Below are 16,376 nucleotides of genomic sequence, written 5' to 3' on the forward strand. Positions count from 1 at the left end.
AGAGAACAATGACAGCCTCGTGGCCATGCCTTCTCAGGGCCGAGATGTACCTGCTTGTGATTCACCAGCCCACCCGAGAGCCTCTGGGGCAGCCCCCACGAACAGCAGGGTGTTCTTTTTCACATCCACCTGACGTAGGCCACGTGCTAGCCACAGGGCAGGCCCACCTGCGGCCCAAGGCTTACATCCAAAACGCATGATAGTGTCACGGGGGTGAACTCCCTGCAGACGGGACACCCCAAACCTAGAGGCTCCTGGGACCGTGCTCTGGCCGCGGGGCAGGTCCCGGGTGAGCGCTCTGGGTGCGAATCTCGGTGTCACCGCCCATGGACCATGGGACCTCGGCGACCACCCCGGCCTTGGCTCCCTCACTAGAAAGGGGCCGTTTCCAAGTTAAAGGAGACCAAGGGTCACAGGCCGCCACAAAACAAATCTCAGGTGACCTGCCTCCTGCTTCCTTGTTTCTCGCATCTAGATGTCAGCTCTTACTGCATCAGCATTCCCTCCGCGCGCTCAGCGCTCGCTATCTTTCATCAGGGCTGTTTCAGCAACTTTCCATCCGGTTCCTACCTTCTCACCTCCATTACACACCAGTGGGAAGGTGGGGGGGAGGGGTGTCAGGCGGTGTGGGGGCCTCCGGGAATCTTTCCAAAATGAAGATGATGTGAGGGATTCCCCCCACCCCCACCCCAAGGCGCAGAGATTACAGTTGCCATTAGTCCTCCTAGAACTCAGACTCTTTCCTGCTTGCTCCCAGCGAGGTTTGTAGCCTTGCTTCCTAACACTCCTTCCCTGCGAGCTGACAAGCCATTTGAGCTGTCTTCCCCACTGCCACCCCCAACCTCTGTCCAGGCTGCTACTCTGTCTGGACCGCCCTCTCCCCGGGTTCACGTGGAGGCCCTCACCCCCCAACCATCACCCCCCACCCCCAGGCAGGCCCGCCGTCCATTTGCTGGCTGGTGCCTCTGCTGGAGCACTCGGCACAGGTACCGCAGGGGCCCGAGGTGGACGGAGGCCTGACCCCCCCCTCCCCCCCCGCCCAGTGACCAGCCAGCTTCCCGCCTGGGAGCCAGCCCACAGGGGAGCCGGTGTGCAGGGCTGGAAGGGAGCACACCTGAGCATCAGACTCAGGAGACAGAAGGCCACGAAGGGAGACATGGCCACTTCACATGCCTGTGCCACCACACTGCACTGACCTACAGGGGTGTTGAACGTCCAGAAAGCAAAGCTCTGTGTGTATTTTGCTGGTCTCACGCTCACTCGTTGGCTGGACTCCCTCTTAGGGTCAAGCCCCAGGATGTCCATCCACCAGTTCTAACAAGTTGGAGGCCTGGCGATGGCCACCTTCCCGCAGACGCACGTGGGAGTGTCTGGACCCCTCTCCTCGGGCCTAAAGGTCAGAAGCGCCTGCCTGGTGCATGGGGTTCGCTGTCCTTCTCCGATGGGCGAGGGGTGTCACAGGAGGCCAGCGCTCGGGGTCACCGGCGACTGAGACATAAGGTCAGGGGTTCCAGGTATTAGAAACCGAGGGGAGCGACTGCAGGAGGTCTTACCAGCACAGCAACCCGCTTTGGAAGGCATTCCTCCGCCTGCTTTCCGCAAAGGGAAAAATAAACCCCAAAACCCAGAGCGATTCCTGAAAGCTGAAAGGGATCCTTTTATTTATTTACTTTTATATATTTCTTTTTTTTTTTTTTAAAATACATATTTTATTGATGTTTTACAGAGAGTAAGGGAGAGGGATAGAAAGCTAGAAACATCGATGAGAGAGAAACATCGATCAGCTGCCTCCTGCACACCCCCCACTGGGGATGTGCCCGCAACCAAGGTACATGCCCTTGACTGGAATCGAACCCGGGACCCTTCAGTCCGCAGGCTGACGCTCTATCCACTGAGCCAAACCGGTTTCGGCTTTTATATATTTCTTTATTGATCTCAGAGAGGAAGGGAGAGGGATAGAGAGATAGAAACTCAATGATGAGAGAGAATCATTGATCGGCTGCCTCCTGCACGCCCCACACTGGGGATCGAGCCCACAACCCGGGCCTGTGCCCTTGGCCGGAATCGAACCTGGGACCCTTCAGTCTGCAGGCCGACGCTCTATCCACTGAGCCAAACCAGCCAGGGCTGAAAGGGAACCTTTTAAAAGGTCACCACCTCTTGGAGGCACACATCCAAAATGGAAATGGAATGACGGAGTCAGCGAGCCCCACCCACGCCGTAAACACTCGGTCAGCGGAGTGGCGGCGGGAAGCCTGTCCAAGCTTTCCACCTGATGGCCGTCGCATTCTCTCACAGGCTACATTACGCTGGAACTTTCCATCAGTTCCCACCTACACGCGGGAAGGAGTTCTGAACCCCACGCACCACCCCTGTTTCGGGCCAGAGTTTCTGTTTCGCTTTATTTTCCTGGTCCTAGGTTCCCTGGTGGGAGGTGACCTGCAAGCGTTCTGAGAGTCCGCAGCGTAAAATGTGCAAAGAGCCATCGAGGGAGTCTCAAGAGTTTTTATTCAAGTGACTTTACTGATGTGATAGATGGAGCAAAGCCACAATACAGGGCACCCAATAACTTTCCCCTGCATTAGCTCATGTCCCCCCTTTCCATATCTCCCACAAAGCCCTTATTTTAAAAAGACACTAACGTCTTCCTCCCCAAATCTACACACACGCACACAACCACACACACACCCCCCTCTTTACCCCTTTATATTGAAATCACTACAAACAACAAGGGTGAGCCCCTGGAAATTAATGAAAGAAAATTTATTTCCCCCACCCACACACAGAAGAGAGAGAGAGAGAGAGAGAGAGAGAGAGAGAGAGAGAGAGAGAGAGAGAACGCTGTGAGTACTCAAGTCCCCCTAGGAAGCCACCGGCTGGACGGTCCCTCTAGGCCATGGAAACAGAATCATGTCTTTCTCAGTTCACCTTTCACTGACGGTTCCCACACACACTTCACACCAGAACCAATCAACCCAGTGAAAGGAGAACCCTCTTTCATTCTCCCAGAAATTACTGGGCAGAGTGGTTCGGTAAGAACACCATTTATAGTTCTACAATACGATGAACTGTGTCTCTGGTTGCTAGGTCAGGGTCAACTTTTCCCTTTTTATTACAAAAATGTTCTAACATATAGGAAATTAGGGGAATGTGAACACCCATATACCCTTCACCTAGATTTAACAACTTTACCAGCTTGTCAATTAACTCATCTATTTTTATGGGGTTTTTGCTAAGTATTTTATGAATTTTAATCACAATTCTCCCCTAAATAATTCAGTATGTGCCCCTAAAAAATACAAGTATTTTCCTTCGTAACTATCATACTAGTGTCACATGAACAAAATCAAAATAATTCCCTGATATCATCTCATCATGAATATCAATCAAATTCAAATCTCCTTGGGTGATTATTCTCAAGCATTTAGAAGTGAGACCAGAAAGGTTGGTAACAACCCTTAAGTCATTCTTCTATCAAAGGTTAATGTCTTTACCCTTGTTTTGAGTTTAAATACCAGGCCGAATACCCAAATGTGAAAGATATACCCACCTAAGCTTTGATCACAAACACCATATTAAATCAGCTAAAAAAAGAATCTCATTGAGTCAAGAAGTAGAGTAGGAGAGAGTCAGAAATGTCTCTCTTGGGAAAAAAAAGGCAAAGACAATTTCCCAGACACCAAGCTATTACATCAATCAGTTCCCCCTCTTTTCTCTTCTGAGTCATTCTTCCTAAACTAGAAAGATTCTCCGGACTCCGTTATTCTGAAAAGATGAACCTGAGAAGCTCTCATGTCTGTCTCGTGGCTTCCCTTACACAGATCTTGACAACATGAGCTGATCCTGCATGCGGTCCCACTTCCCACACATTTAACCCCGTTATAATCTAATTTCCTCCCTTTTATTCCCTGTGCCTTTTGAGGACCACACTTTCCTCAGTCACACCGGAAAGGCCCATCACCTGGGGATGGCCTCCTGGGCGCACCCCCTCCTTCACGCTCGCTGTCCTGAAGGCTCTGCGGGACTTTGCGTTCTTCCCTTCTTCCCGGTAATTTACCCAGATGGGAATGTCACCTGGAGGCGGAGGCCGTGTCACTGTGGGAAAGGCCGTGATAAGATGTCTGTACTTAACGACCCCCGAGGGCTGTATGGGGAAGGGAGCCCGTGCACGCTCTGGTGGACTGGCTCATTCTAGCAGCTCTCTCGTGTCCTGGGTGGTTCGATGCCTTGAGGTGGGAAGTGACTCCCAGCACCTTCCGGGGACCAGGGGTGGGGGAAGCAGGCCTGGGGGCACACCAGGTCATGGGTTCCAATCACACTGATTCGCTGTGTAATATTCCGACATGCGTACCATCTCTAAACCTCAGACTGTACTTGTGCAAAATGCAGGTATTAGCAGGACCCGCCTCGTGGGATCGCTGTGAAAGTTAACTGCAGAAACCAAAGCGCCTTGAACACAGGAAGCAGCAAATACATCACCGTTACTGCTAACGGGGACGGGGAGATTCCATTAGGAAAACGGGTCCTTAGGTATCTAATATTCATTGCTGGCAACACCGGCTGGGATGATGCTCCTTGGCAACCGTACGGGTGCTTGAGAACTTTCCCAGAGAAGGTTTGGTCGATGTCCATTTACCACGTACGCGTTGTCCCACTAACAGGGACGGCGCACAGTGTGGTTCAACACTCGGAGTTACTTCGCAGGCAGCTGATTCATGCTGATTACACTCCACAGCCGGGGGGGGGGGGGGGGGGGGAAATTAGCCTGTTTCCGTCTCCTTTTGTCCGGTAATCACAACTCAAGGTTGTGTGAGATGCCGCTTTAGGGTGATTTTGCCCGAGAGACAGAGCACATCTCCATGTCTGGTGGGAGTGTGTGTGTGTGTGTGTGTGTGTGTGTATGTATGTGTGTATGTGTGTTTTTGTGTATATGTGTGTTTGTGTGTGTATGTATATATATGAGTGTGTGTGTGTGTGTATGTATGTGTGTTTGTGTGTATGTATGTGTGTGTGTCTGGTGTTGTTTGTGTGTATGTATGTGTGTGTATCTGGTGTTGTTTGTGTGTGTGTTTGTGTATATGTGTGTATGTGTATATAGGAGTATGTGTGTGTGTGTTTGTGTGTGTGTATGTATGTGTGTGTGTATGTGTTTATTTGTGTATATGTGTATGTGTGTTTGTGTATATGTGTATGTGTGTTTGTGTGTGTGTGTTTGTGTGTGTGTGTCTCTGTGTGTGTGTCTCTCTGTGTGTGTGTGTATGTGTTTATTTGTGTATATGTGTATGTGTGTTTGTGTGTGTGTGTGTGTGTCTCTGTGTGTGTGTATGTATGTGTGTGTGTGTGTGTCTGGTGTTGTTTGTGTGTGTGTAGGTGTGTATATGTGTTTATTTGTGTATATGTGTATGTGTGTGTATGTGTGTTTGTGTATGTGTGTTTGTGTGTGTCTCTGTGTGTGTGTGTTTTCAACAGGCTCTGCAGACAGAAACCCAGGTGCGTGCTGAGTCAGGCCTCGCAGACCCGTAGGCACTCCCTCCCACCCCCGAGCTCCACCGCCATTTATTTCTGTACATCATGTCGCAGGGACTGAGACCATCTGAGCCTGTTATAGCTTCACCGGCTTTGCAGGAAGATGAGAACTTAAAAACAGAAGCCAAACGGGGCCGGGGTTTATCTCGGATGCGTCCGTGCAGGTAGCCACCTGTTCATCTTCATGACAGCACGCCCTCCATCCCCGATGCACATTTTCCTACCCTCGGCCCCAGTCCCACTGCTTCTCCCACCGACGGGCCGCGGACCCACGGCGCCTCCCAGGAGGGGGCACCACGAGGAGGTGACGTTTACTGCGCGCTCGTCGCGTGCCAGGCACGCTGTGGAGTCAGTCACACCGCTCAGGCCTCCGAGACGCTTCGAGACATTTTCCATTTTATAGATCGGAAACGTGGAGCTTCGGAGGGCAAATAAAAGCCCAGAAGCAACGGCATCTCCGGTTTTCAGGGACCTGATTATGTTAGTTTCAAGGGGAAAAAGGCCAATTGTGAGGACTACGTTGCCTTTAAGGCCCCAGAAGGGGGCAGCAGGGAAGAGGGACCCTGAGCCGTGAGCTCCAGTGGTAACCAACGTGGGTAGCTGGACTGGCCACTCTGAGCGGCAGAGACAAGAGGAATCTGATGACGAGACAGAGGAACGGCAAAATGGAAGTCATTCGCCTTTACAAACTCTTGCTGTAATTCAGTGGCACTGGGTTTAACATTTTTTAAAACAGATTTTCTTGTTGTTTAATAAGTCAGGATCAGTGGGAGGAAGGGAGGGGTGCCGGGTGGGTTCAGTGTCTGGTAAACTGCCAAGCAGTATTTAGCTGGTCTGAGTACGCAGAATGCAGAAAAATTCCGATTTCTGTGCTGTACATTTCTCAGGAAACACCGCCCTTTGGGGAGCATGGAGAAGTTAGAAGTTCACCTAAAACTAACCTGCGATGCCTTTTGGATAAATCCTGGGTGAAAGCAGCGATCGCTTTTCTCCACACTCTGCCCACTCCTCTTGAGTGGTTTCTCCACTGTTAGCAAAACCCGCGATGCTGACTGAACACATTCTCTCTCTCAGAATCAATTGTTTGTTCTCCAAGAAAACGCCTTTTATCCAAAACGAAAAACTTACTTTGCCAGAACGAGGAAAGTCTTATTTCCCCCCGCCAAAGCACATCTAATAATAAGGCGATCTTATTACCACCATATCAGAGTGCAATTCTGTTAAAAACTTCAAGTCACATTGATCTTTTCTCCAAGTTTTACGACAGTCTTTTCACATGGAAATGTCTGATAACGAATTTGGGAAAAGCACTCTGAATTGCGATTTTATAAAAATGCTGAGTTAACTACTTGGCAGAATGTGTGTGAGCAGAGCTGCGTACGGCTGCCCCACTGGGCTCTGCCCGATTCCAAGGGACCCCACCTACAGAGACCCCCCAGGAGGTGCTGCCTGCAACAGGACCGTGCGGTGGCCCTGACTGGACAGTGGACTGATGGGAAAAAATGGTTGTACCTGTTTTCAGAACATAGGACACGCTTGAACCAAATGAAGGGGGTGTGTCACAGAGACCCATGAGCCAGCTTGCACCCGCGTGGCTAAATGTGGGACAATTCGAGCATCAAAAGAAATCAAAGCAGGAATATATGCTACCCCAGTGAACGGAGAAACCCTAATGCCATGCTGATAATGATAAGTGAACATATAAATGGAACAGAAGAAAAAGCTCTTCCTAACAGTAGAATGACACCTAACACATGTAAGAAGGAATGATGGCGTTAAGGGAGAAGCACACCATTTTCCCACCTTCACGGTGAAAACGGGATCAGACGGGAGACAGGAACGGCTGCCCCAGGCGTGAGGAGGAGGAGCTAGAGAAGGAACAGGAGGCACACTTACAGAATCGCCACGTGTTTCCTTCAAATGCTCCAGCAATCACAACGTGAACGGTATGAAGACAGCAGAGAAATCAGACAACATCTTAGCCAAGTGATCCAACCCATGTCACCAGGAAGGGCAAAGGGACAGCCACACCTCCCGATGTGACGGTCCGAGGAGACCGCACGCACACAGGAATCCAACCAAAACACGCAACCCGGGTCTACCACGAGGAGCCTCGGAAATCCACACGAGGGGCCGTTCTATGACACGCCTGGCCTTTGCCTGTGTTCCTCCAACACGTCATGCAACACAGGAAGGCTGTTCCGTTAAAGGGGCCTGAAGGGACCTGACAGGGAGGTACAGCAAGTGGCCCCAGACTGGATGCTGACCTGGAGGGAGGAATGCAATCAAGGTCATTTTGGGGGCATCTGAGAAAGCGGGCGCAGGGACTGTAGATGAAAGCATTAAGTGTCCTGCATTGGCGAACAGCACTGTGGTTACGTACGAGAATATCCTTGTTCTTAGGAAACACACAGTGAAGTATGAGGGGGTGTAGGCTGCCTACTCTCAAATGAGTCAGAAAGAATAAATGTGTGCGTGGAAAGAGAAAGAGGGCGAGGACAGGAGGAAAAGAATAAGACAACAGGAAACAATGAGGGTGAAAATGTGTAAAACTAGGTAAAAGGTATAAGGGAATACACTATACTATTGCAACCTCAAAAATGAAGTGTTTAACAAAAACAACAGCAGCCAAAACAACGTGGAGGGGTTTCAGTGTCCCGCTTGCTTTAATGAGCAGAAAAGTAATTAACTTGTAATTAGTTAATTAACTTGTAATTGTGCAAAAGAGAGAGGTGCCTCTTTGGAAACATTCTGCTGCTGTCGTCTTCATAATCACCACCAGGCGCACGTCTGGAGCCCTTACCCAGTGATGACTGCTCTGAAAGGTGTTTTACTTGTGTGACCCCTTTTAGTCTTCACAACTACCCTAGGAGAAAGGCCCTGGAGTCACCCCCACGTTACAGATGAGGAAACCAAGGTTTGCAGAAGTTTTAGTAACTTGCCCAAAGGAATACAGGGAGTAACTGGCAGAACCAGAAACCCAACAAGGTTGATGACAAAGCTGGTGGGGTTTATGGCTTTGTTAAACTTAGATTTTAATTATTTATTAGTTTTCCTCAAAGGAAGAGGGATGAAGCACAACCTAGATGAAATGCTGGCAAATTAGCAAAATATGTTTGAATAAGGGTTTCTTCTAATTATAATTACAGCACTAAATTAACCAGAGAGACATATATATATATTCTATATAATAAAGAGCTAATATGTAAATGATCATCACACCCTCATGCCCTGGGGCCCTCATGCCAGAACTGCTCAGACACTCAACACTGGGGAGAGAGGAATGGGGACCAGCCAGGCACAAATGAGCTTGTGAGAGAGGAATGGCGACCAGCCAGGCACAAATGAGTTTGCGAGAGAGGAATGGCGACCAGCCAGGCACAAATGAGCTTGTGAGAGAGGAATGGCGACCAGCCAGGCTGTAGCCTGGGAGAGGGACAAGCCACACGCCCAGTGGTCCCGGGCACCTTCAGCTAAGGCCCAGGTGAAGCCTCCCGCCCATGGTCCCCTGTGGCTGTGGCCAGCCTGGGCGAAGCTGGCCTGGATCCTGGGTGCCTGCAACCGGCCAGAGGGAGAGAAGCCGGGGTCCCGGGTGCATGCAACCGGCTGGAGGAGGGAATCCTGGCTCCTGGGTTCGGGGCAAGGCAGAGGTGGTTAGGGGCAATCAGGCCAGCATGGGAGCAGTTAGGGGTGATCAGGCCAGTAGGGGAGCAGTTAGGGGTGATCAGGCAGGGAGGCAGGCAGGCAGAGGGGTTAGGGACGATCAGGCAGCTAGGCAGGTGAGTGGTTAGGAGCCAGCGGTCCCGGATTATGAGAGGCAGTTGGACATCCCCCAAGGTGTCCTGGATTGGAGAGGGTGCAGGCCGGGCTGAGGGACTCCCCCCGCCCCCGTGCACAAATTTCGTGCACCGGGCTTCTAGTGTGTATATATATAAGCCTAAGCAACCGAACAACCGAACGACTGGTCGCTATGATGTGCACTGACCACCAGGGGGGCAGATGCTCAACGTAGGAGCTGCCCCCTGGTGGTCAGTGTGCTCCTACACCAAGAGTGCTGCTCAGCTGACCGACCCGTCCTGGCAGCTCACCAGCCGGTGGCAGCCACTCACTCCCTCAGTAGTCCTGCAGGTACAATCTCTGGAGAACGGGCCAGGCACCAATGGACCAGTGCCTCTGGCCTCCTGGAAGTCGGCCTTGGGCACCACCGTCACTTCCCCTCCCTAGATGCTCTGCAAGGAAGAAATGATATAAAAGCGGCAGCCAAGTGGCTCCCGACAACTGGAGCAAACATCAGCGGGACAGATCCAGATCCTGGACTGGCAAGAATATCCCACCGCCCGCCAAGAGGGCCGATCGTGTCCTGGCCACCCCCCCCCACCCCCCGCTTGGGACCCCACCTGTGCACGAATTCATGCACTGGGCCTCTAGTAAGTGATATTTCTGGTCTCCATAATTTACTTTATGCTCTCTTTCTTCCAAGGGCTGACTTGGTAATTCACAAATTCTTTGAAAAAATACACCTGAGTATGTCTTTTGAAATGATCTTATCAAATGTCTCATAAACCATGGTTCTTGCTATGGCATGCATGTTAGTGTCCTCCTAAAATGAGATGTTGATGCCTACATCCCCAATGTGATGGCATTTGGAGATGGAGCCTTTGGAGTGTTAGTAGGTCCTGAGGATGGAACCATCACGAATGGGATTAGTGCCCTTCGAGGAGAGACAGAAGAGAAAGGATTAGTCTCTCTCCACCATGTGAGGACACAGTGAGAAAACAACCTTCTGCAGGCCAGGAACTGGGCTTTCCAGATGTGCCGGTGCCTTGATCTTGGACTTCCCAGACTCCAGAACCGAGAGAAAAACATTCCTGTTGTTTATGGTCCCTCCGGTCTATGGTATTTTGTTATCGGAGCCTGAACTAAGACAGTCTTGTTTCAAGTTTTTCTTCCTGATGAAAAATGTTTTCTATCCTTTCAGGTAAAGTGATGGAACTTATGTTCATGTTTCCTTTTAGCCTCGACATTTCAATTTTACTTAAAAAAATGTATCACTTGCAGCACACTGCCTGCTCAGTCCCATGGTCCTCCTCACAGCTGAGGAGTAAGCAGCTACACATGCCATCTCTTTCTTCCCAGTGGAAGCTGAACGAACGTTAATTTTTTAAACATTTGCAAATACTTGCAGGTGTTCGGGGCAATCTTATCATCTGACAGAGTGAATGTCCACTCCAGAAAAAGCAGCCCCGACCACGGCTGCATAATTTAACCACAGAAGGAGCTTTTAAAATCCCGATGCCCAGCCTACACTCAAGACCAATGAAACCAGAACCGCTGGAGCTGGGACCTGGGCATCAGTCATTTGAAGCTTTCCTGACGATTCCAATGTGTGGCCTAGTTTGATATGGCTGGATCGAGCGCCTGGAGCCGTAAATAATCACATCTTTTGTGTACAGAGCCAAAGGATTCACCTGGGCTTTTTGGAATTGGTCTCATTAGGAAGGTACAGTCCAACTGGTGAGTGATGATAATAGGAAACAGTAACTGGATGAGACTGAGACGTGCGCCAATGAAGGGGATACACAGTGAGCACAGCAGGAGGCCATGGGACAGTAGGTGTCACTCGCACCCCCTGGGCACAATGGCAGGCTCTGGTAAAGCGATTTCGGCCAGGGGATGGTGTGAATGGAAAAGTATCCTGTACGTCCAGGAAGCAGTGAGGTGCTGGATCCAGCTAGAGTGGGAGGGGGCAGCCTCAGAGCAGAGTAGGTAAGCGGGAAGCAGACCAGAACCAGCCCCGGGGGCCTGGCAACAAGTCCAGGCGGCTGGCAGCCCAGAGCCTCTGAACAGATTTGTGGAAACGATCGAATGAAACTCGCCTTTGGGAGAAAAACTAAAATCCTGTCTACTAAGAACAAAAAACACACGACGGATTAGGTAAAACTGTATGTTGATGAAGCATAATTTGACATCTTCCTTTTTAGTTTTCCACAAAGACAGGACCCATACACTGGGGCCTGCTAGACTAGAATCCGCGTGAATCTCACCAGCTGGGGACCCACTCGCAGAGGGACTGGCAGCCTGAGCGTCAGGCTCACCCTCAGGCCCTCTGGCCTGGTCCCAACCTCACAGTAGCAGTGCCCCCCACACCTGTGCCTGCCTCCCTTTCTCAAAAGGCGACTCCTATGGCTAAGAAATAGAATCCAGGGGACAAAGTTCCAGGCCATAGAAATGCTTTTTCACATTTTTTGTTTTGTTTTGTTTGGAATAAGAAGGACTTTTGAGAAGCTGAATGATTCCTAGGCCATCCTGGAAGTTAAATACTTCTAGGGATACAAAAGGGGACCACCACATTAATTAACTAACTAACTAACTAACTAATTAATTAATTAATTCAATAAATACTTATTGAACACACACCACTCGCTGCTCTTCTAGGCCTTGGGAAGAAATACAGCAGGGCCTTTTCCAAAGAGAACACTCCCTGGGTACTCACTCAACAACGTCACTCAACAACGTCACAGCAGCCTAAGGCTACACGATTTATAGCTAACTGACTAAAGGGTCCTGCTGCAGACCTTTAAAAAAAAAGAACAGCCAAAAAACAACAAAAAAAGAAAGTCAAGATCCTTTATATAATTAACTGTATGTACCAGAGGACACATAGGGTAACAAAATTCTTTTTTAAAAACTGCATTTATGTAAGTATATTCAGGCCACTAGATGTATCTAAACTCCAAACAGTACCAGCACATCCATGTGTTCAATGACCCATCAATTAGCCATAAGAAAGTGCTTGCTTCTTCTTCCCCTATGTCATTTACCCTCAGTTTATGGACAATTCCTGTCTTCTCGCCGTGGAGAAAAAGTTAGCATGAGCATATTCCAGGCTCCTGCTGCCCCTTCCTGCCCCGCGCGGTCTTACCTGCGTAGTGCACCGGGATCTCTATCTTCGGCCCAATGACGTAGTGCCCCTCCTCCAGGCTGTGGGCGGTGATGGTGGTCCACTGGCGACATGAGTGGATCAGCAGGTAGTCGTTCTCCCGCAGCCCTTCGATGCATTCTCCTAGGAAACGGAATTTCACACATGAAACTTGGAATTAGCAGGTGCTTACTCCGTCCTCTGCAATAAAATGTCATTCATTAGAACTTCACGAGGGCACACGTTGACAGATCATCCCGAAAGGAGAAAACGTTCACTTAAGAATTAGCAATAAAAAAAAAAACATTCCAAGTGGCTCAGTGGTTGAGCATGACCTATGAACCAGGAGGCTATGCTTCAATTCCCGGTCAGAGCACCTGCCTGGGTTGCGCGCTGGATCCCCAGAGTGGGGCGTGCAGGAGGCAGCTGATCAATGATTCTCTTTCATCGTTGATGTTTCTATCAATCCCTCTCCCTTCCTCTCTGAAATCAATAAAATAGCTACACTAATAAAAGAGAAATATGCAAATTGACCGTACCTCTGCAACGCCCACCAGCCAATCAGGAGTGAGTATGCAAATCAACCCAATAAAGATGGCAGGTTAATTTGCATACACAGGTGCGAAGCGGCTGGGCGGGACTCCTGCTATGATGGGGAGGGTGGGGGGCGGAGGGAGCTACAGGAGTGGCACTCCGGCCGGAGCGGAGAAGACTGAAGGCTCCGGCTGGAGCAAAGATGGAAGGCGGCGGCCAGAGCGAAGGCCTGGGTCCCGGGTGCCAGAGGAAAACCGGTGCCGGCAGCCAGGGGAAGGAAGGCCTGTTGCACGAATCTTCATGCATCGGGCCTCTAGTCTATATATAAAAAAAGCATTCCATGCCATGTTGATAATGTCACTCAAGATTCCATAAAAATGTTTCTAAATTATTTACGAAGAGATCTTCAGATGCCTCATTTTATCTAAATAATTATATTCCAACGATTATAAAACAAAGATTAAGTGCTTACGTTAGGTAATACCTAGATGCTCTGCATATATTATGTCATTTAATACAGTAATGATGAGGGAGGTTCGATCCCTTCCTGCGGGCGGAGAAGAAATCAGTGCTCAGGTGGAAAGTGACATGTCGAAGCCACAGGCTGGAGAAGTGGACAAGAGCAGATCCGGGCCTGGGCCGATTGGTTCCGAAGCTTCTGCTCTTAAACACGACGGGACACAGCTACCAACAGAAAGAAGCAGCCTGTCTGTCTCTGCCGAAACACCACTGAAAATACCAGCCTGTTTCTCCTTGGCAACTTGATCTGTTCTGCCAGTTCTCTCTGGTCTCCTACCGAACATCCCCATCAATTAAACACACGTAACATTATTTTCCATTTTAATATTTCTGATGGACCCTTTTCGCCTTTGAACCAACGACAGACTCTTTTGAAAGAGAAATCCACTTCCTGAAATGGAAAGGTTAGTTTTCTAGACGCAGGAATGTCCCATGAACCCCGCTTAGTAATTTCAAATGCTCCAAAAAATAGCTGAAAAGGCTAATTCCTTGATACAGAAAGCCACCAGCCTGCCTTATTTTTGATGTTATCATATTTCAATAATGAAAAGTTATTGGTGATTTAACTGTATACTTCCAAGTGGCCTTTACCAATCCCTCAAACGTTCTTAAAAGTTGCAGCAATTTTTCAATTAAAAAAAAAAAAAAAGTAGAGAAAGCTGTAACGATCAACTTGGTTATCACAACCATAAGCTATCAAATTTGTTCCCAAACTAAGAAGGCCATCATTTTTAATACAGTCTTACTGCAAGAATATGCTATCTTTGTTGCAGAAAAGGCTAATAGTTAAAGCTTTTATGGGGGGTGGGGGTGGGGGCTGGAAGTGGAGGTACCGGAGCAGGAGGGGGAGGGTCCCATTGTGGGGGGCATATTTCCAAACCAGATGCCCCTGCCCCTCACACTTTGGGAGACCAGGGTCTTAAAGACACCGTCTGGGGAGGCCAGTGGTACTCAGCAGCCCTCTCATCTCTCGAGCCTATGAGGGCGGGAACGAAAGGTCTAGAAGCACTGCCCATAACATAGCCCCCTCAGAGCTCCCCCACCCCCGCCGCCGCCAAGGGCAGAGCGGGGGAGGGCACATACACGGCAGTTGGGAGCTACAAACACGGGCTTCAGAGGCCAGCACTGGTCTAGCCAGGCTCTGCCCCAGCCCTGTGTGGCCCTGGTCAGGCACTTCCTTCTCCCAGGAGATGGGAAATGGACCAGCTTCCCAAGGGCTTAACGATGCCTGGGGCCAGCGAGGGACCCTGGGGAGCACCATTCGGTCGTGTGATGTCAGGTGTGATCGGGGAAACATCAGCTATGGATTTGATTTATTGTGAGATTTTCCTCCCTGAAGGTCATCCTGTTTAGAAACACTGGAATCTGGGTCAGGTCATGCTTTTACAGGGGAGGAAAGGGCCTTCAGAGCAGTCAAGAAACTTGCCTAGAGCTGCACAGCTACTTGGCAGCAACTGACTTCAGGGTCTCTCGCTATCTCCTCATCTCTCTCCTGCTCTTCACCACCACACTGACTGTCACCTTGAAAACCACCATCAATCCAGGCAACAGGGAGACGGTGGCCTTTGGTTCCCTCGGCACGCCAAGCAGCGTTCCCGCGCTGGGGACACACATCGGAAAACAAGACCAAGACCCCTCTGCCCTAGGACGCTCACCATCCCACAGGAAGGAGACAGCATCGTCAAGGAGAATGCTTGGATTATGGGTTAATTAGGGAGTGAGAGGGGCTGCGGGTAAAAGGGGAGGATCAGGAGAAAGAAGAGCAATTCGAGAGTTTGTCTTCTTATCCAGCAAACATTTGTTTACTTATTTTGCCTTTAAAAAAACAGCTTTGAGATATCATAATAGACAGAGAAGGATAGGTACCTAATGTGTACAATCTGATGAGCAACCAACACTTACTGAGTCTCTTTTATGCACAAAGCAATGGAGGGGTGGGCAAAACCCAACGACTCGGGGCTGCATTCAGGAAGTCAACATCCTCATGGGTGAGATGCATGCCCATGTAATTTCATGAGAGGTAGGCAGGATGAGTGCCATGCAGAGGAAGAAGAAATCAGGAGTGGAGATGGGACTTTAGCAGAGAAGATCCGGAACACGGTAACAGGAATGGAAGGCATTGGGGCTGGTCCTTTGATGGATGAGACGGTCTTCGAGGAGAGGAAGGCAATGGGGGAGCCACCGGAGAGTGTTGGATAGGAGAATGGCCAAAAGCCCACTTTAGGAAAATTCATCTGGTGGCGCTGGGAAAGAGGAATGGGAGAAAGGAGAAACCACAGTGCCATTCAGGGGAAAAAGAGAAATGTCATTTTCTGCAACTAAATGGTTACATCATAAAAACTGTTTTAATTTTATTCCACAGTGGGCTCTGAAGAGGCAGCGAAGGCACAATTGCAGTCAAGTTAATCGAAATGAGAATGTAATGTTAGATCCTACTGCTAGCTGATGCTGTAAACTCTACCAAGAGGATTCGGAATGATCTTCGAAGCCATAAAGTAGTAAGAAACCAAGCTTATTTTTGAGCGTATGCCTTTTAATTTTTTTTTAAACAACTGAACCATGTGCCTGCTTTAGGCAAAAAAAAAGTTTCACAAAAATTGTCTAGAAATAAAACTTAATATAATCACTTAAAATATCCTAGGGTAGGCCACTAATAGAGAAATTACATATGAATTCATATAGTAAACAATTTTTGTGATATAATTAGCCCACTGCTTAACTGCTATGTATAACATACTAAACTTACATATTTAGCTAAATGATGTAGCAACAGTAAGTCTAAAAGAATTATGTGTTAAACTGGAGGCCCAGTGCACAAATTCGTGCATAGGGGTGGCCCCTCAGGATGGCCTGTCGGGATGGGGCCGAAACCTGCAGT

General features: G+C 49.3%; 1 protein-coding gene across 2 annotated transcripts in view; it reads right to left on the minus strand.

Moving 5' to 3' along the window:
* Nucleotides 1-16,376, minus strand: part of GAREM1 (GRB2 associated regulator of MAPK1 subtype 1) — a 175,395-nt gene that overhangs the window by 96,911 nt on the left and 62,108 nt on the right. The window contains exons 2-3 of one of the 2 annotated variants that reach the window (XM_080685357.1): nucleotides 15,401-15,741; nucleotides 12,449-12,589 (exon numbers count right to left, since the gene is read on the minus strand). Coding sequence is in view for 1 of the 2 variants with exons in the window: in XM_080685356.1 (XP_080541482.1) it covers nucleotides 12,449-12,589 (141 nt within the window). In the remaining variant the exon portion in view is untranslated. The remainder of the gene's footprint in view (nucleotides 1-12,448; nucleotides 12,590-15,400; nucleotides 15,742-16,376) is intronic. The other variant, XM_080685356.1, reaches the window with a different exon arrangement.

This window comes from Plecotus auritus (genome assembly GCF_963455305.1).
Source record: "Plecotus auritus genome assembly, chromosome: 8".
Lineage (NCBI taxonomy): Eukaryota > Metazoa > Chordata > Mammalia > Chiroptera > Vespertilionidae > Plecotus > Plecotus auritus.